This window comes from Hevea brasiliensis, chromosome 1, assembly GCF_030052815.1.
Source record: "Hevea brasiliensis isolate MT/VB/25A 57/8 chromosome 1, ASM3005281v1, whole genome shotgun sequence".
Classification (NCBI taxonomy): Eukaryota; Viridiplantae; Streptophyta; class Magnoliopsida; order Malpighiales; family Euphorbiaceae; genus Hevea; species Hevea brasiliensis.
Genome location: NC_079493.1, coordinates 9632629 through 9654345, shown reverse-complemented (window position 1 = coordinate 9654345; position 21717 = coordinate 9632629). Strand labels below are relative to the sequence as shown.

Below are 21717 nucleotides of genomic sequence, written 5' to 3'. Positions count from 1 at the left end.
ACACTTATCAATTTGATTACTTTTAATTTAATAATCACAATAATTAAATTAAATGAATTTTTTTAATTAATATATAAATTATAATTATTTATAATTTATAATATCTGATTTATAATTATTTATAATTCTAATTTTCCCAGCAAGTCAATGTTAACTTGTCTATTCATAAATGGTATTGGAAGACCAACTCAAACAAAATACTTACAATCTTTGTTTCCTTGAAAAAAAAGAACAAAAAACAACACAAACCCATACATTTCCATATCTTAATTTTCCACAAACCTTAAACACCAACAACACCCAATTCTTGTTTAGACCTAGTTCACTATAAATCTAAGATATAATCATACAAAACCCATAAATTTAATAGGTGAGTTTCACTATACATATTGAATTCATGATAAACCAAATTTAAGTAAGAAAATTTTTGAAAATTATTCAATTCCAAATTGAATCCCATCCCTCATAATCTGTTAAATATGTTCTACAATATATATATATATATATATATATATATGTTACAAAAATGACTTTAAAAAATTAAGTTATTTGGCTTATTAATATTCTTAAAAACTTATCATGTGTCACATTCGTAATCCACATGGCTTAATGATTCGTCAAATAATATCCACTTGTCATAAATATTAATTACTTTAAAATTCAATTTATCCTCTTTAATTTTAAAATTTAAATCTTATTTTCCTTTGTCTTTTTATCCATTTTACTTCTTTCAAAGTTGTAACATTTTTATTTTTGTTTTTTTTAATATTTTGATTAGCATACGTAAACTAATTTAAAATATAATACAAATCATTTAGTAAAATTTAAAATTAAAAATTAAATGATATTTATACTAGTTACTATAAAAAAATTTATTTATTAATACTAAAAAAATAAATTTATTTCTCATTTCTATTGAATATTGAGTGTATGATTTATTACAATTTCTCACTTTTTACCTGCTTATAATTTAAATCTTATATTGATAATTTATTGTTTTATATTTTTAAATTTACATAATTATTTTTAATTATCTATTATGTTTTTTTTTAAATCCATTATGTTTATAATAATAAATTGTTTTTCAATTCTTTTTTGTTGTGTGTATAATTATAGATTACACCAAAAAATAAACATTCCTCTAAAAGATATATAGTTTGAAAATCAAATAACTAGAATAAAAAAATATATAATTAACCATATAACTTTTCAATGTTTGTATAAAAAATAAATGTTGTTTTAAAAAAAAAATACAAAATATTGTATAGGAAAATTAAACAATGAAGATTTGCAATTGTTAAGAAGTATAAAAAAAAAAATTCAATTTTAAAAGAATAAACTTAAGACCTAAAAAAAAAAAGAGAAGAATAAACTTTAAATCATAAATTAAGAAATTATTTGACATCATAATAATAATAATAATAATTATTATTATTATTATTATTATTGTTATTATTATTATTATTATTTCTTGAATATTATTTTTGAGCATATTTATTATTATAATTAGCGTTTAAGACAATTAAAATCTCAACTGATTTGATAAATATATATATATTTTTAAATAGCAGTTCAATATTTAACCAATAATCCAAAAATATATTTATGCTAACAAAATGTCTTTGTGCACAGTCTCTCTCTATATATATTATTTTTTATTTAGAATTTCTTTTAATTTATTTAATTTAATTTTTTTTCTCTTCTAATGGTAATTTTTTAAAAATTAATTTGTGGATTAATTAATTAAAAATAACTTATTTATTTTATTAATACATAAATTAAAGTTAGTTTGTATAATGTTTTTGAATAAATGGTTGTTTTTATAATGCATAATTAATTTATTCACAAAAATAATTTAAACTTTGTTGATTTTATCAGTCAAAATAATTGGGTCACATTGATCTACTTTTTGATCAACATTATAAATCTAGACTATTTTGAAATTTGATTTAACATTTCAATGAATTTAATCATATGGAATTTCTTGTACCTTTGCACATATAATTTTAGTATATAATTTATTTTAGTTTCTATATTTATTTTTAATTTTAATATATAAAATAAGTTTTTAAATTTATCATTAATTACTCTTTATTTTAATTTTTATTACTATTTTATGTGGATTAAACTTTATACCTCGCAATTTGTTAATTAATATTATAAAAATTATTAATAAAAATAACAAAAAAATATAGCAATAGAATAAAAATACAGGCTGGTTAATTAAATTATATAATCATCTTCGTCATTTTAAAATATCAAAATTTTTTTATATCCTTTTAAATTAAATATATATAACATATTAAATATTATCTTTATTTAATACTGTTAATATTATTTAAAAAAATACTAATAATCTAAAATGTATAAATATTGTGCAAAAGAAAAAAAAAAAAACAAATGTTGGCTCTATATAAAATCATAAGTGTACGAGATAGATATATGTTAATAAATTGTTTTTTTTTTATTAGTGATTATATTGTCTTTAAAAAGATCACTAAATAGATTTTAGCATGAAAAATGCTTTTTTTTTTTGCATAAATTTAAAATATATATTATTTTATTACCTTATTATATTGGGCATGTAAATTTTTCCTTGGAATTTTATTAACTTATTAATTTTTTTTTATTAAGTTGAAATTCTCATTGTAATTTTCATTGAGAAATTAGTGCTTAATTTTCCTTTTAAAATTTGTAGCTTTTTTATTGACTTTAGGCAGCCAGCCAAATAAGCAATTAGTAAAGACACTATATGGTAGTTTCAAACTTGTTGCCTCTATTTAAAGCTGTCAGGTGAAATCATTAGGAAAAATTTCGCCTACTTTATATATATATATATATATATATATATATATATATATATATATATATATATATATATATATATATATATATATATATATATATATATCACATAAGTTACAATATATATTAATCATAAGAAAGTGAGTTTAAAAAAAAAAAAAAAAAAAAAAAAAAAAACTTAGAATGCCAAAATATAATAATTCTGGAGTAACATCTTAAATATAACTTAGATAAATTAAGAAAAAAATAAAATACTAATATAACAACGTTAAAGAAAATAATTTTTTTTATTAATTTATGTATTGAAAGAATTAAACAAGGCCATTTTTATTAATTAGGTCACAAATTAATTAGAAATAAAAAAAATTAATTTGAATAAATGAAACAATATTTTAATAAAAATAATTAACTTTTAAACATAAATAAAAGTAAAATAGCATTTAAAATTTATTAAATACATAAAAAAGGATAGAGAAGGCTAAACTTTTAAGTACTCCATACAATAAAATAGTTTAATGTCCATGTTATGCATGGGTAATTTATAATTTTTATTTTATAATTATATTTTAAATAAAATAAATTATTATAATTAAATTAATTTTAAATTAAAATTTCTATTAGTTAACTGAATTTAAATAAATTTCTACTTGTTATAATAATAAAATTTTAATTAATTTATGAAATAATTAATTAAAATACCTATTTAATTTTTTAATATATATTAATAGTAATTTTCATGATTATTTCGTTTAAATTGTAATAAAAAATACTTTATTTAAAAATAATTTAAACTTTATGAAATTTTTATATTTTATCTAATAATTTATGTAATTTAATATTTATTTTTTATAAATTACAGAGAATACATTAAATTAATGAGAAAATCATATTATTTTAAAATTATATAAATATAATATTTTTTATTATTAATATAATAAAAAAATAAATTACTAATAATGAATTAAATTATTTAATTTTAATAATAATGAAAATATATAACATTATTAGTAATTAAAAATAAGATTCTATTATATCATTTTTTTTTAAAATACTATATCTAAGTATAAATTCTTTTTTACTAATCTCATATATTTTTTATAAAATAATTTTTTGACAAAAATGGTTATCACTTTACATAAATTTATAATATAAAATAAATACATTTTATAAAAATTAAAATTTTAAAATATCATTATTTTCTACTAATATAATAAATATTAAAAATACATAATATTTTTTAAAAAATAGGTTCTATAATTTTAATACTATAACTTTAATTGTTTTTAATTATCTTTATTTATAGCTAAATTTTTAATACAATCATATTTGCAATTTATCTTTCAAAATCTACTTCTATATAGAAATATAATTGAGAGATAATTTATGCATAAAAATATAGATATTTAATTAAAATTTAAAAATAATTTTATTGAAAATTAATAATAATAAAATATTTATAATTAAAATATTAGTTATAATTGCATTCAATATATAATTATAATAAACTAAAATATTTAAAAGTTTAAGAAATATTAAATAAAAAATTTATAAAAAATTAAAAATCAAATAATTATTAATTAAATATATTTAAATAAATAAATTTTGAAAATGATAACTAACTCTTAAGTGAAATAAAAATACTTGATGATAAGAGATCACTTAATGTGTATTAAATGTCTTATATAACATATTATATATAGGCAAATAAATAAGCCATTTAAATCAATTTTTATAACAGTAAAATATTTTTTATTTACTTAGCCATTTTAATTAAATCATTATAAGTTAGAGAAGATAATAATAATAATAATAATAATAATAATAATAATAATAATAATAATAATAATTAATCTTAGAAAAGTAAAGTAAAAAGAATATTAAATTATTAATATAAAAAATAATATATACTAATTATAAATAAATTAAATCTCTATATTTTATTTTTATAACTTTTTATGTAAATTATACTTTTGTCTCTCAAATTTTTTAATAAAGATTTCACAATAAAAATAATAAAAAATATAATAATATAATAAAATATTTATTAAATATATGAAATAATTTAAGATTGATTAAATTATATAATAGTTGATTATGAGATCATAAATTAATAATCAATTTTCTTTAACCTAATAGCCATTAATATATTATTATTATTATTATTATTATTATGCGATAAATAATGTTTTTTATAAATAAATTTATAAAAAAATAATATAAATAATTTTTAAATATTACATTTAACCATTAAAGGTCTTAATTTTTTAAAAATTAAATTTTAAAGAAAATAATAATTTAAATAAAAATATTAAATAAAAATAATAATTTAAATAATTTAAATTTTAACCTAAAATAGTTTAGAGTGGAGAAAGAGAATCCATATAGCCGACTCCAAATTTTTTGGATAAAAGATTAGTTGAGTTGAGTTGAGTATATTTAATTACAAAATGTCTAAATTTTTGAAGATTAAATTTTAAAGAAAATAATAATTTAAATTATAAATATTAAGGTAGTATTGTAAATAATAATGATAAAATTAAATAATAATTAGTATAAAAAAATATTTATGATTCATTATGAATTACAAATTAATGATTAATTTTCTCAAAATTAATGGCCATCAATGACCTTTTATTATTATTATTATTATTATTATTATTATTAGGGATAACATATGGCAAATAATATTTTTGTAAGAATAAATTTACAAAAAAAATAATATAAATAATTTTTAAATATTACATTTAATAATAAAAGGTCTTAATTTTTAAAAAAATTAAATTTTAAATAAAATAATACATATTAATTATAAATAAATCAAATATCTATATTTTATTTTTATAATTTTTTACATAAACTACACTTTTTGTCTCTCAAATTTTTTAATAAAGATTTCACAATAAAAATAATAAGAAATATAACAATGTAATAAAAACATTTATTAAAGATATGGAATAATTTAAAGTTGATTAAATTATATGATAGTTGATTATGAAATCACAAATTAATAGTCAATTTTCTTTAAATTAATGGCCATCAATTACTTAACATGTGGTAAATAATGTTTTTGTACAAATGAATTTATAAAAAAAAAATAATATCGATAATTTTTAAATATTACATTTAAACATAAAATGTCTTAATTTTTTAAAAATTAAATTTTAAAGAAAATAATAATTTAAATAAAAATATTAAGACAGTATTATAAATAATAATGATAATTAAAAAAGAAATAAAAAAATTAAATAATAATTAGTATTTATAAAATAATATAAATAATTTTTAAATATTATATTTAACTATAAAATGTCTTAATTATTAAAAATTAAATTTTGAAAAAATAATAATTTAAATCATAACTACTAATATAGTATTGTAAATAATAATGATAATTAAAAGAGAAATAAAAAATTAAATAATAATTAGTATAAAGGAGAATATTTATTATTTATTATGAAATCACAAATTAATAGTCAATTTTCTTTATACTAATAGCCATTAATGACCTATTATTATTATTATTATTATTATTATTATTATTATTATTATTGTTGTTGTTGTTGTTGTTGTTGTTGTTGTTATTAAGGATAATATGTAGCAAATAATATTTTTACATAAATAAATTTATAAAAAAAATTAAATAAATAGCTTTTTAAATATTACATTTAATCATAAAATGTCTTAATTTTTTTAAAAGATAAATTTTTTAAAAAATAATAATTTAAATCATAAATATTTAGATAATATTGTAAATAATAACAGCAATTAAAAGAGAAATAAAAAAAATTAAATAATAATTAGTATTTATAAAATAATATAAATAATTTTTAAATACTACATTTAATTACAAAAGTCTTAATTTTTAAAAATTAAATTAAAAAAAATAATAATTTAAATCATAAATGTTAAGCTAGTATTGTAAATAATAATAATAATTAAAAGAAAAATTAAAAAAAATAAATAATAATTAGTATAAAGGAGAGTATTTGTAGAATGTAATATGTAATAAATTTTTCAAAGAAAGTCCCATGTGTCATTTTCTTAGGAATACATTTTAACTATATATATATATATAAACTACAAAAGGTCTTAATTTTTAAAAATTAAATTTTAGAAAAATAATAATTTAAATAATAATTGTTAAGATAGTATTATAAATAATAATGATAATTAAAAGAGAAATAAAAAAAAATTAAATAATAATTAGTATAAAAGAGAATATTTACGGAATGTAATACGTAGCAAACTTTTTAAAGAAAATGCTACTAAGGCTGAGTAGTCGAACCGAACCGAACCAATAAAACCGAATAGACCAAATTACATAATATTATGAACCGAACCGAACCGAAATATACAAGAAACTGAATAGAACTGAACCGAAATATTTCGATTCGGTTTGGTTCAATCCGATCGGCTTGAGCTTTAAATGGGCTTTTGTTTTGAACCTGATTTTGAACCTGATTTTACTTTTATTTGAACCCGAATTTTACATTTTTTATCTGATTTTTACCCTATTTTTGGACTTAATTTCTCATTAATCAATAAAATTAAACATATAATACACAAAATCCCTATAAAATAAAATAATTTGAAAAAGAAAATTCATCAAAAACCAAATGCAAAAGTCCTTAACAATCGAAATACATAAAATGAAAGTCATCCAAACCAATAAAATAAAAGTCCTTATACAGTTCAAATTAAACAAACTCCATAAAATACATCAAACATAAAAGCAAATAAGCAAGTGTCTAATATAAAAGTCATATAATTACAAATTAAAATATTATAATAATTCCACCACTTTGTCTCCAATTAGCAAGTCTGAATGCTTCAAATACCAACTGGTGGATATGTAAACATGAAAATGATTAGAATTGATAAAAAAAAATTAACAAAATAAACAATAACAACTCTAAATAATTAAAGCAATATTTACCTGTAATATTAACTATCCAGGTTCACAATATTATCATTGGTGCTACTTATTTCACAAAGCGAAAATGCTGAAAAATAAATAGAAAATAATTTAGCAAATAAATTAGAAATAAATAAAAGCAAATTAATTAAGATTAACACATACCCTCTTCAAGCCTTTCAAGGTCAGCTATTTGCTCTTCAATGGATTTGTGGCAATGAGATTTTCGCAACCAATCTTGTGCACATATTAAGACTTCAACAATTTTAGGAGTTAAAGAACTCCCAAAAGGATCAAGCACTCTACCTCCAGTGCTAAAGGCTGATTCTGAAGCAACGGTAGATATAGGCACTGCCAATATATCTCTTACCATGATTCAAAGGATGGGAAACCTACTAGAATTAAGTTGCCACCACTTTAATATATTAAATTCTTCTTTTTCATCCACCACTTTAATGTCCTCATGCAAATAGCAATCTAAGTCAGACTTGCTGCTAGCTTCTCTAGCCTCTATTTTATGCTTCAAGAATTGATGCCCCAAATTCAACCTTTTTAACTCCTTCACTTTCATTGTTTTCACTTGTATTTCCCGTTACACTGCTACCACATCCATGTTCAGCTTGATATATCTTCTTCTATTCATCAAACAATTCATATACAACCAATTTATTTTTCTTTGCCAATTCCATACCTTTTTCTTTCCCATACACAGTTGAAAGAGCAAATTCCATAAATTCAACTTATATCGAGGATCAACTACCACCGCAACATAAATTATTTTATTCATCTTATCAGATCTCCCAATATTTATCAAATTTCACCTTCATCCTATCCCCATACATGCCAATTCGACATCATTACTCCTTGCCACTTTTGCAATAAACAATCAATCGAATCGATCTCATTAAAAAATATATTAGAAGTGACATTTCGAGATCCTGATATTCTCAGGGTAAGATCATAAAAGTGGCCCAACAAATTTATAACTCTCCTAACATTTTCCCAATCCAAACTATCCGCAAACTATCACCGATCAAGATTAAGTTTAAAGTATGGATCTACAAAAAGATATCTATCAAATGCATTTTCAAACTTTTGTGCAAAGATTTAGCATCAAATAAGTAGAATTCCACCTAATGCACACATCTAAGCATAAAGAACTTTTGCTTTCAATCCCCTCCATATCACAACATGATTTAAACTTTTGCAACCTAGCAAAAGGTTGCCTAATATATCTCACCACTTTCCTAACCCTTTTCACTGAAACATTGGTTTCCTTCAATCCATCAATAACAACTAAGTTAATTATGTGTGCAATACATCTCATGTGAAGATACTTGCAATTTAAAATGCTAAATCCCTGACCAACTATTTTCTTTTTCAAATAGGCAATAGCAACATCATTTGAACTTGCATTATCAATTGTTACTGTAAACACTCTTTTAATTCCCCAATTTAGCAAACAACTCTCAACTGCCATGCTAATATTATCACCCTTATGACTAGTAATGAAACAAAAATTAAGAATTTTTTTTATGCAATGTTCAATTATCATCAATATAATGTGCAGTAATACATATATAATTGATCCTTTGCAATGAAGTCCACGTATCTGTTATAATGCAAACCCTTTGATTAGATTTTTGAAAGTAATGTTTCAATTTTTTCCTTTCTTCCATGTACAAATCATAACAATCCTTTGAAACTGTTCAACGGGATGGAATTCGAAACCTAGGTTGTATATCTTTCATAAATTCCTTAAACCCTTCCCCTTCTACAAACATAAATGGGAGCTCATCAACAATTATCATTTTAGCTAGGCTTCGTCTCGACCTCTCTTGATTAAAACTCCAAGCATTTAGCGTACCACAATGACTTTCCTCTCCCTCTTGTGTACTAGAAGGTGGTTGTAAAGACAACTGTGATTGCCTAGTAGTCATACCATGTGGATTCTTTATACATGCAAAAATGTGATTTCTAAGTGCAGTAGTGCCATTTTTTTTTTTGAGTCACAAAAAAATTCTTTGTAGCAGTAATTGCACTTGCCTTTCCATATGCCACTACCATTAACAAACTTTGTAAAGTGATCCTAGACAGCTGATCTTGGCTTCATGCCCTTCCTTTTCATTTTGGAAGTTGCTTCGCCGACTTCAGTTTGGCTTGAAGCAACTGGAGGTGGATGAGAAGGTTCAATAGGAGGATCATTTGTTGTTTCTTGTTGTGCCATTTTTGAAATTTAAAAATTAACCTGCATATGAAATAAAAATATATAATTACATATATTATATTGGGCATTCCAAACTTTCAAAGCAAAGAAGCAGTCTAAAAAGCTCCAAAATCACTCATTAGCTAATTTGCACAATGGCTGCATTTTAAACTCAATAGTCAACACTAATTTCTTTTCGTAAAGAGTCATGTAAGAAAAAAATCCCCTCAGTTCAGCTATGTTTATATATATATATATATATATATATATATATATATATATATATATATATATATATATATACTGTTCACAGAAGCAGGTTCAAAACTCATTACAAGAATTGTAATATGGGAGTTGAACCTTGAGTTAGATATTAACAACTCATTCAACTATGAATTCATTCTCCACTAAAAAAAACTAATTATCATAGTTCAGCACATTGCCTACTTTGACATGGGTAGATACGACAAACTGCAATTTAAGGAACGGCAGTTTTATCATAGCAATTCAACATAAAGCCCTCAAGTAAGAAGACCACTATTATGCATAAATGACAGCAAAGAATAGAAAATTTTCAAATGCCAGAAGATTAAAAAAGGCTTTTATCCCATTGGACACCAAAGATGCATCTTTCTTGGAACTCTATAGCTTGCTCAAAGAAAGCCCTAAGTATCCTACTTTGCCTACCTCAACTGACATCACACTCATCATTCATCAACATGATGAAAAAGCTCAAAAGGATGGTTTCAAATTGCATTGAATAACAAAAAATAATCTCAATCATACAGATCAAGTGCTTGTATCTCATGCAAGCCACAAAAAAAGATATTAGAACAACCCATATAAATAAATTCATGTTTTACTCCTATGTTAAAGTAGCAGAGCAAGACAACAAAGAAATTCAAAATCAAAACACATTAGTGATAATGCTTAATCAACCAAATAATCCCACACCTCAAACAATAGATTTTAGCACAAGTAAGCCAATTAACCATAAGAACAATTTAAAAGAGAAACCTTTAAAATATTAGTAACTTACCAAACAAATAAAAAGCATCAGAAGGATATAATCATATAACTAAATAAGTAATCACCAAATTAACTACTGTACCAACAAATCAAGTCAACTGCACCAAATTTCAAATTAGGATACTCAAAATCAACCTAAAAAAAAAATCAAACCTAAAACCTTTATTCCAAAAGCTAAATTGCTCATAGATCAAAAGTTAAAATTGTAAGAAAGTTGGACCTTGACCAGCAACAAAGAAAATCACTCCTACGAATTAAAGTCAACATATAATACCCACGATCATAAAGAGAAATAAAGAAAACATAAAGATATAGACAAAGAATTTAATTTAGCTAACAAGCACTGCTTAATCAATCCAAGGCTTCTAAGACTTCAAACCCCTCACCATCTCTTATATTCAATTCTACAAAGATCATCAATAACAAATACTAATCTGATAAGGGGCTCAATGGCCTTATAAATTAAAAAAAGGCAAACCCATATCATGAATCAGATTGATCAAAATGACAATAAAAGTGCCATCTGATCAGCAAAAAGAGCAAAAACAAAGAAAATTACTAAAAAGAAAAAAAAAAAAAGAGTAACTCCTCCATGAAGCTAAACAAATTAGCCATCAACAGTGCCTCATGGCCAAAAAGACAATAATAACAAGCAAGATTAATAAAATAAACTACCTTCACAGTCAAACAAGCAAGCAATGAGAATGAGAAGCAATGACTAGACCAAAGAGCAGTGAGTATGGAGGAGGAGAATGGTGCGGCTCCTAGTCTGGAGAAAATTACTTAAGTTAACCCTAACTCCCAAGGCCAAAACACAGAGTTTTGATGAATTTTGGTTAGACTCGATTTAACCTCCATCAAAATCAAATCGAATTGAAATAACTGAAATTTCACAAAAATAAAATCGAACCGAAATTAACCACTCTCAAAACCAAACTAAATTACCAAAATAGAAAGGTTTAGTTCGGTTAATTCAGTTTGAACCGAATAGTGTTCAGCCTAAGTGCTACGTGTCATTCTCTTACGAATACCTCTTTACTCTTTATATATGTGTGTGTGTGTGTGTCACCCAACCTATGGGTTGGATCGGACTAGGACTGGGCCACCTTAAAGCCCCGGCCTCGTAGTAAGCCCAAATATTCCTCAACTCAACTCTAAGGTCCATTTGGGCCCAATTTCAAGAATTTAACTAAACAAAGTCCGACCATAAAATGGACATTTCAAAAGGGAGTTTTTAATTCAGCCGACCTGTAAACACAATATATAATCAATTGGGGAGCTCAGCTCACCCTCCACATACTCATAATAACATAAAGTTAAATGGGAGCTCAGCTTCCTCATCCAATCCAACATACATGCGTATAATAAGTTTACAGGTCCAACATGGCAAATTATATTACAGACCCAAATCAAATAAATATTTCTAACACATGCAGAAATTCCAGGAGTTAACAGAATTACACAAACATTAATAAACGACCTGCGAAGAAGAAAAGCAGGTTAACCACAACAATAATCCTCTTGTAGCCTGGAAAAAAATAATGAACAGGAGTGAGCATTCGACTCAGAGAGTAAAATATCAATTTTAACCATAATCTCTATAGCTATCTAAAGCTAATGCACCCTGTGGAGTGAAATGCAACATCGTTAATATTTTCACATCATAACAGCAAAAAGGTAATCTAGAGCACTCATACACCCAATAAGGTCAAACAATACATATATGGGAATTGATCCCCTATACAGCCCTCTTAATCCAACCTGTGCCAGCTGTAGACCCTTATTTTGTGATGAGTATGTGCATTGAGGCCGTGGGAAACCCGATGATGAAAAATTATATGACTGTAAGATGTAATTGGAGGCATGGAGCTGAATTATTAATTCCGTGGCATGATCTTGAAAAAATAAAAATAATAATAAAGTTTTGGGGAAATTAATTTAATTAAATTTAAATAAAATTTTATTTTGTTTAAATTTAATATGGGTAGTTCTTAAATAGATCTAATTAAGTTTAATTGGGCTCTATGGGTCTAAGAAAGCCTAGTTAGGAATTTTAAATGAGACCCATTTAATTATTTTTTAAAAATTAAAATAACAAAATATTTTTCTCCTCCTTGACCCCACTCTCTTCCTCACTCCCTATTGGTGCCTTCCATTTTTTCCTGTCTTCCTATTGGTTGAAACACCTCACCCATATCCCAGTCTTATTCAAATTCTACAATCGCAGTTGTTTAAGTCGTCTAAACTTTATCACTCTAAGACTCCAAATCCTACCGCACCTCTTCCTCATTCCCTATTGGTGCCTTCCATTTTGTCCTGTCTTCCTATTGGTTGAAACACCTCACCCATATCCCAGTTTTATTTGAATTTTGTAATTGTAGTTGTTTAAGTCATCTAAACTTTATCATCCTAAGACTCTAAATCCTACCACACCTCTTCCTCATTCCCTATTGGTGCCTTCCATTTTTCTGCCTTCCTATTGGTTGAAACACTCGCCCATATCCCAGTCTTATTCGAATTCTGCAATTGTAGTTGTTTAAGTCATCTAAACTTTATCATCCTAAGACTCCAAACCCTATCACGCCTCTCTCCCAAAACCCTATAAATACCCTACAAGAGAAGAGAAGAAGAGGATGATGGGAGGAAAGAGGTAGAGAAAATTCAGAGCGATAAGAAATTTAGAGATATTTAAGACTCTTTGAGTTCTTCCTTATTATTTTTTTTCAAGAAGATTTTCATACAAGATTTCTGGAAGGTCAGTTTTCATTGTTTTCTTTTCAAGATCTATGCCACACAATATTTTAATTCTATGCTCTTTGTCTTCAATTTATTTTATATGCTCATATAGATCATGTAATCATGTTTAATTTGAGGAGATACACAACTCTACACATGTTTAGTTTCTGTCTCTCGTACTTTTATTATTTTTCTTTATTTTCTTTATTTTTTTTATTTACAAACAAAATTGGTAAGTAGCCCTAAGGTAAGTACCAAAGAGGGCATTTGCATGAGCTTATATGGAGCTAAACGGGAGTAAGCCAGGGATATCATTGCCATACTAGAAGAGAAGACCCTTTTTTAAGGGTAGCTTGCCCCAATGGCAACTGCATTTATGAACAAGTAAGTAGCTCTAAACTTCTCGAATAACCATTGGCATGAAATTGTAGTAATAATAGAACTTTTATTTGGTAAATTAAAATTAACTTTGTTTTTAATTTAACTGACTTTTGCATGTAATTAATTTAAATAAATACTTTGTAAATTAAAATTAATCTTGTTTGTAAATTAAACTAAAATTGGCATGTAAATAAATTTAATTTAATACTTGGTAATTGTAAAATAAATCTGCATGTTAGAAATCTTTATTAGGTTGTGATTATTTGGGCCTTATGTGATATTAGAATAAATTACACATGTACATAATTAATTTAGTTCAATTATCCTCAGGGTAACTTGGTGAAAATTAATTAATTAGGTTAAATAAAAACGTAGGGTTATTTGAAATTGAATTTGTTTGTAAATTAAATTCTCAATAATAAATTAATTTTAGTCATCTGGTAAATATCATTTAAATAATTAGCAACCCCATAGATAGGAATTACTTGTGCATGAAAATTGTGTGTAAACAATAACCCTTTTGTGAATTACTTGCGTGTGTAGGATTAGAATTGCATTTTTAAGGATAAAGTTTAATAAATGAATAATAAACAAGACTTCTAGAAACATTGGTAGAGGATCGCACTTGAATCAACGAGGTTAGACCAGCGTAAGGGGTGCCTAACACCTTCCCTTACGCATCCACTATCCCGAACCTAGACATTCGGCTATGGTAATGACGATTGTGGAAACTCGCAAGGAGTAAGTTGCCATCCATGACCCTCGAAAGAAACATCGAATATGTCCCTGCTATTATCCCGGTGGCGATTCTCGCTCTATCTATGCCTTCGTGGCATACATCCTTAGTAACGTGGGAGAGTAATGGGAAGACGGTACTTACCAGTGGTTTAATTCTATTAGGATTGTATGAAGTGCATGTCTAGGAAATGCTGTCTAAGGAGGTGGTATTTAAGTGAGACCATTGTGACTCCACCATCTTTCCTGGGCATTACCTGGTGCATTTTATATAATTCCAATGGATGATATTTCGCCTCACGTCCCCCTCCCACAGTTTGGCGACTCCACTGGGGATTAAATGGATAGTTACTCCAACATGTTTCTATTAGTCTAATATTATTCCTCTGTTAAACTTTTTGCATTGCACTACACTATCACACGGATCACTCTTACCCTTTTTAGCCCCGTTAGTACTAGCCAAGGAAACCATAGCTCTACTCGAGCTATGACGAATTGGTGAATGCTAGCACCCCATGCCTGTACCTTCGAGTATATAAAAGAGCCACAGCTCCGGCCGTTGTGCTTAATGGACAAGCTCTCGCATGGGTGACCCTTTTCCTACCCAATGAAGCCCATGAGCCATAGATTTCAACCCTAGGTACCCCGTAGATTTTTGTTGTGCTGGATTCGTATCCTTACTGTTCAAACCATAAGTTCTAGTGGTAGTTGAGATGAACCTAGGCCTATGCATAAACCCAATGCGTGTATAGGCCCAAGTCCATTTCAAAAGCCATGTTAAGCAAGAGGATGCTTACTTATGGTTAAACTTTAAGGATATAAATCCTTTGTTTGTGAGGGAAGGATCGTCCTGGACCACCCCCTGTTGGTGTGTCCAAAGGTACTGCAGCCTAGGATAGAATTTTTTCTTACCATGCACGTGAGAGTTGAAGGTATAAGGGGGCAAAGATTCAGTTCTGGAGACATTCTTTTCGGTTTATCATTTAGTCTTTGGTTCGATTTTAGTTCGGTTTATACAGTTCTGTTTTGGTTCAGTTTTGGTCGTATTAGTACGGTTCGGTTTTGGCTTTGTAAAGGCAAAGGTAAAAATGAAAGTGCATATTCATGCATTCATGCATTGCATTTGTACATAGCATAAGCTGTTAAAACTTTGTATTTTTTTTTCTCTTGTAGTAAACATAGCTTTAGAACACATCAGGAAGACTTCTAATCAGGTCACTTGGGTTAGGGAGGGAAAGAGATTGGTAAGAGTTACACCTGCACAAGCTAAAATGGAAGACACTAAGGTCACGTTTAAACAAATGCTTGAAGAAGCTTTGAATGCCAAGATGGCTGAGCTTGAAGGAAAAATCATGGCCAACTTTGAGAAGAAGTTAGAGATGGGTGGGCCTAGTGATGTTCAGGTGAAAAGGCCTGAAGAAGAGACTAGTAAAAAGAAGGCCTTTGATGACGTTTGGGATGAAGAAGATTATCTCCAAGACAAGGCCAAAAAGAAAGAAAAGGGGACAAGTGAGGAGATTAGAGTTTTTACTGAGATGATGGAAAAACTTGTGCCGTGTGAAAAAGTAAGTCGAATTTAATCGGAATGGGGTCATTAGATGCAGATGACTTTGACATCCAGCTTGGATGGAAATCTACTGAAAAATTCAAGATGCTTGATTTGGCTAAATTCGATGGTACCGTGACCCAAAACCCACCTCGTGTCTTATCTTATAGTCATGAAAACAACTGGTTTGACTAAGAACCAAGTCACTCATTCTTCTTTTCTATGTCACTAGAAGGGGTTGCATCTTCATGGTATCATGGGCTAGAAGCCACCGTGAGAAAAGATTGGGAGGAGCTAGTTAGAGATTTGTGCAACAATACTCCTATAATACAGCCTTTAGATGTTACCTCGAGAGACTTAGAGACCACTAGGCAAAAACCAAATGAAACCTTTTCAGAGTATCTATTGAGATGGAGGAAAAAGGCCATGAAGATGACCAATAGGCCTGCTGAAAAGGATCAAGTGCGATTGGTAGTGAAAAGTCTGCAGCCTAGTTATTATGAGAAACTTTGTTATTATCCCTTGGCTACCTTTGAACAGCTATATGATGCTGGGGTATTAGTGGAGGATGTATTGAATAATGAAAAGAAGAGTTATCAGCCCAAGAGGGGAGGATACCAGTCAGCTGGCAACATTGCTGGGGAAAACAAAGTCATTGAGGTTTAAACCGTGTCCCGCACCCCTAGAAAGTTCTCTCAATTCAACCAACCTCTATCTAAAGTCTTCGAGCGACTCAAAGCTCGGGGTCTCCTCCAACCCTTGGCACCTAGACCACCACCAAACCCACTGCCACCCAATTACAATGCTAACCTATATTGCCAATTCCATCAAACTCATGGCCATGACACTGATAGATGTTTTCGGCTAAAACATGAAGTTCAGGACTTGATCGATGCTAAGAAAATAGCTGACCCAGAAAATCGACCCAACACACACACCAACCCAATGCCCAACCATAATGTTCCACCTCCACCAGGACTTTACATGATTTCCACCACCTCAATTGACCCTGACCAAATTCTCAACCTTATCCAACCTATCCAAAAGCTTGATGAACCTCGATCCAGAATGACAATTGATATTTGGGATAGTTCCAGTGATGAGGAAGGTTTGTTAGATGTTTGGGTTGACTCTGACGAAGAGGAAAAGAGTAGGGTGAGCCACATGACCAAGAGTGGTGGATATTATCCTGATCCACCCATGGAGAAGGACAACGTGAGAGGGAAAGCCAAGGTGTTGGCTGAAGAGGACACAGATGAAGAGGATGATCAGTTCCTTAGGCAATTGAAGAGGACTCAGGCTAGTGTAACGGTCTGGGAATTGCTATTGGCATCAGAAAAACACAGAACCGCACTGACCAAGGCCCTGAGTGTACTCAAGGTCTCCACGGAGATAACTCCAGAAGAGATTGCCAAAGTTGTGCTTATAGAAGATGGGGGTCATATTACTTTCTCTGATCATGATCTCCCAGCTGAGGGGAGAAACCATAGTAGGGCTCTGTTCGTGACCGCCGAGGTTGGAGGGTGGAAAGTGCCTTGTGTGATGATAGATGATGGGTCAGCCATCAACGTATGCCCTCTGAAGATTTTGCCAAAATTAGGAATTTCTATGTCTGAACTAACTGGTTCTGATCTGGTTATCAGGGCCTATGATGATTCAAAGAGAAACGTGATAGGGGTATTCAAGACTATGGTTAAGGTGGGGCCTATAGAGACTGAAGTTGAGTTCACTGTGCTAGACATCCCCATGACATTCTCTCATCAAGTTGGGTAGAATCTGGTTCCATCCCTTAGGTGGAGTCCCCTCTACACTCCACCAAAAGATCAAGATCCCGCACCAAGATGGTGTAATCACTGTCAATGCTGAAAGAGATGGGGAAGTAGCTATGCTGCAAGTGGATGGTTCGGTACCACTATTGTCTGGTTTCCAAGTTGTTGGGATCTATGGAGACTGGATGGACCCTAGGCTGGCCACTATGATGAAAGAGATGAAGTTTTTTCCTGGCATGGGTTTGGGAAAACGAGCTAATGGCTTAGTGACTTTTCCAGAAATAAAGGGACAAATCACTAGATATGGGCTGGGCTATCAGCCAACTGAAGATGAAGAGGGACTCAAGCCCACCAAGTTTATCAGGGAGGGCGCAATTGCATGGACTGATGACCAGAGCCGCGCATGTTGAGGAATTAGAACAAGAGGTCAGTGCCATCAAGTTAAGGTCTGCATGGAAGCCAAGCACTTGGACCTACACCCCTAAGTTTGAGTCTGTCTTTTGTAATGCTCACAGTAGTGATACTGATATTGTTATTTCTGATGTACTTGATGACAATTTTGAGGCAAAAATAAATAATATGACTAGTCCTTTTGCTTACTTGTTTGATGTTCATCCTAATGGCTACACGCATGGCATTCATAATCATTTAGAATCTATTTCTTTTAATGCATTAAAATCAATCTCTATTAATTTGGGTACACCAGATGATCCTAAAGACATTAAGTTAGCTGAAGATTTAACCCAAAAAGAAAGAGATAAATTTATAGCCTTATTAATAAAGTACCAAGAAGAATTTGCCTGGTCTTATAAAGATATGCCGGGAATTGATCGAGACATAGTACAACACAAGATCCCCACAGACCCTAACATGAGGCCAGTAAAACAAAAGAAGCGTCGCCTTAGGCCAGAATGGGAAGAAAAGATAGCTCAAGAGGTGAAAAAGCTCATTGAGGCTGATTTCATTGAAGTAATTGAGTATCCCGAGTGGTTAGCCAACATTGTGCCAGTCCCCAAGAAGGATGGGTGAGTTCGGATGTGTGTAGATTATAGGGACCTGAATAAGGCTACTCCTAAGGATGATTTCCCATTGCCTCACATCGATGTGCTTGTTGACAGTGCTGCTTGCATGGCCATGTATTCTTTCATGGATGGTTTTTCGGGATATAATCAGATCCTCATGGATTTGATAGATAAAGCAAAGACAGCTTTTATCACTGAATGGGGGACTTATTGTTATAAGGTCATGCCTTTTGGGCTAAAAAATGCTGGTGCGACTTATCAGAGAATGGCTACTATGTTGTTTCATGACATGATGCACAAAGAAGTTGAAGTATATGTGGATGACATGGTAGTAAAATCCCCAACTAGGGAGAGACATTTTGAGGCATTAGAGAAGTTCTTTCAGAGAGTCATCAAGTATAAATTGAGACTAAACCCTAGCAAGTGTGTGTTTGGGGTCACTTGCAAACCGTTAGGGCATATGATCATGGGGAAAGGGATTGAGGTTGACCAGGATAAGGTGAAGGCAATCCAGAGATGCCACTCTCAGAAATGAAAAAGAGATTAGAGGTTTCTTAGGCAAATTACAAGACATCAAGAGGTTCATAGCTAGGCTCACAACTACCGTGGAACCAATTTTTAAGCTACTAAGAAAGAATCACATGGTGTGGAATGAGCAATGTCAAGAGGCATTTGAAAAGATAAAGCAAGACTGAGCAATCCACCAATTTTGTCACCACCCATACCTAGCATCCTCTAATCCTCTACCTATCGTTGGAAAACATGGCCCGGGGCAATGTTGGCACAAGAAGTAGAGAACTGGAGAGAGCCATCTATTACATCAAGAAGAAACTCCTTGTTTATGAGGAGAATTATTCACTAATAGAAAGAACCCGTCTGGGTCAGAGTATGGGCAACTAAGAAGTTAAGGCACTACTTTGCACTCCATCGAGTTATTGTAGTATCCCTGATGGATCCTTTAAAGTACCTATTTGAAGTACCGACGCTAGTTGGAAAATTGGCCAAATGGTTAGTCTTATCATTCGAATTTGATATTGTGTATGAGACTCGAAAAACCATTAAAGGGCGTGTAGTGGCCGAATTTCTTTCTGAAAATCCAGTTAATGAAGGGGAAGAAGTCGAAACAGCCTTCCCGGATGAGAGTCCAAGCTAGTAGAGGTCCAGCCATGGAAAATGTACTTTGATGGGGCCATGAATAAGAGCGGAGCCGGTATAGGGGTAGTTTTGGAAGCACCGAATGGAGAACAATTGTTAATGTCAAAAAGGCTATGTTTCCCAACCACTAATAATATTGCAGAATATGAGGCTTGCATTTGTGGCCTGGAGGCATTAATAGCTGTTGGGGCTAAAAAAGTGGAGGTGTTCGGAGATTCAATGCTAGTGGTTTCCCATGTTAAAGGTGAATGGGAATTGAAAGAAGAAAAGTTGAGGCCATACCTGGAGTATGCTAAGAAACTATTATTTAGCTTTGAGGAAGTGACAATGAAGCACATGCCTAGAGCTCAGAACCAGATAGCTGATGCTCTAGCCACGCTGGCATCCTTATGGGAGAAGGGTGATCAGAAGCTGACCCAGCCAGTTATCTTGATGAGGAGTAGAATCCCATGCTATGAAGGGTTAATAATAGCACATTTAGATCTAGAAGATGAGATGAAATGGTATGAGGACATAAGAAGATATTTAGAGGTAAGAGAATACCCACAGTCAGCCAATAGTAGGGATAGAGCTACAATTCGTAGATTAGCCACTCAGTTCACTTTGGCTGGGGGGCAACTCTACAAAAGGTTCTTCGAAGGACTATTGCTCTTGTGTGTGACAAAAAAGCAGTCTGAGCAGATAATGGAGGAAGTACATGCAGGAGTGTGTGGTCCTCACATGAACGGAAGGGTATTAGCAGGCAAAATTTTAAGATTGGGCTATTACTGGTCTACCATGGATACTGACTGCGCTAAATTTGTGAAAAGATGCCATGAGTGCCAAATCCATGGGAATTTGAATCACCTATCGCCCTGAACTCTACAGCATGACTTCACCGTGGCCATTCTCAATATGGGGCATAGACATTATTGGGAAGATTTCTCCCACGGCTTCTAATGGCCATAGATTTATTATTGTGGCAATTGACTATTTCACCAAGTGGGTTGAAGCTGAATCTTATAAAGTAGTAGGGGCTAAGCAGATAAGTAAGTTTGTGCGAAAGAACTTGATTTGCAGGTTTGGGGTACCCCATGAGATAGTATCAGATAACGGCAGCCAGTTCAAAGGTGATTTCTTAGAATTAATTACCGAATTCAAGATTAAGCATCACAAGTCCTCACCATACAGGCCACAGACTAATGGAGCAGTAGAAGCAGCAAATAAGAATGTGAAAACCATTCTGAGAAAAATGGTTGAAACCTATAAGGATTGGCCTGAGAAACTCCCTTATGCTCTTTGGGGTTATCGCACTACTACAAGAACATCCACAGGGGCAACTCCATTCTCTTTAGTGTATGGGACTGAAGCAGTGCTACCCATTGAGCTAGAGGTCAAATCCTTGAGAGTGATACTAGAAGCTAAGATTTCAGAAAATG

General features: G+C 29.7%; 1 protein-coding gene and 1 long non-coding RNA gene across 2 annotated transcripts; one reads left to right on the top strand and one right to left on the bottom strand.

Annotated features, from left to right (window-relative positions):
• Positions 1 to 7413: 7413 nt before the first annotated feature.
• LOC110652866 (uncharacterized) lies at positions 7414 to 8509 on the bottom strand. The gene is made up of 3 exons (XR_009143540.1): positions 7886 to 8509; positions 7742 to 7808; positions 7414 to 7646 (listed from the first exon to the last, which is right to left on the bottom strand). It is a non-coding gene; the product is annotated as an uncharacterized LOC110652866 (long non-coding RNA).
• An 11808-nt stretch (positions 8510 to 20317) lies between these two features.
• On the top strand, positions 20318 to 21157 carry LOC131182996 (uncharacterized). The gene has a single exon (XM_058152596.1). It carries the CDS (start codon positions 20318 to 20320, stop codon positions 21155 to 21157), a length of 840 nt encoding a protein of 279 aa, XP_058008579.1.
• Positions 21158 to 21717: the final 560 nt, after the last annotated feature.

What these genes read in the sequence shown, in the direction of transcription:
- LOC131182996 (XM_058152596.1), top strand. Translation starts at nt 20,318, where the DNA reads ATGTACTTTGATGGGGCCATGAATAAGAGCGGAGCCGGTATAGGGGTA.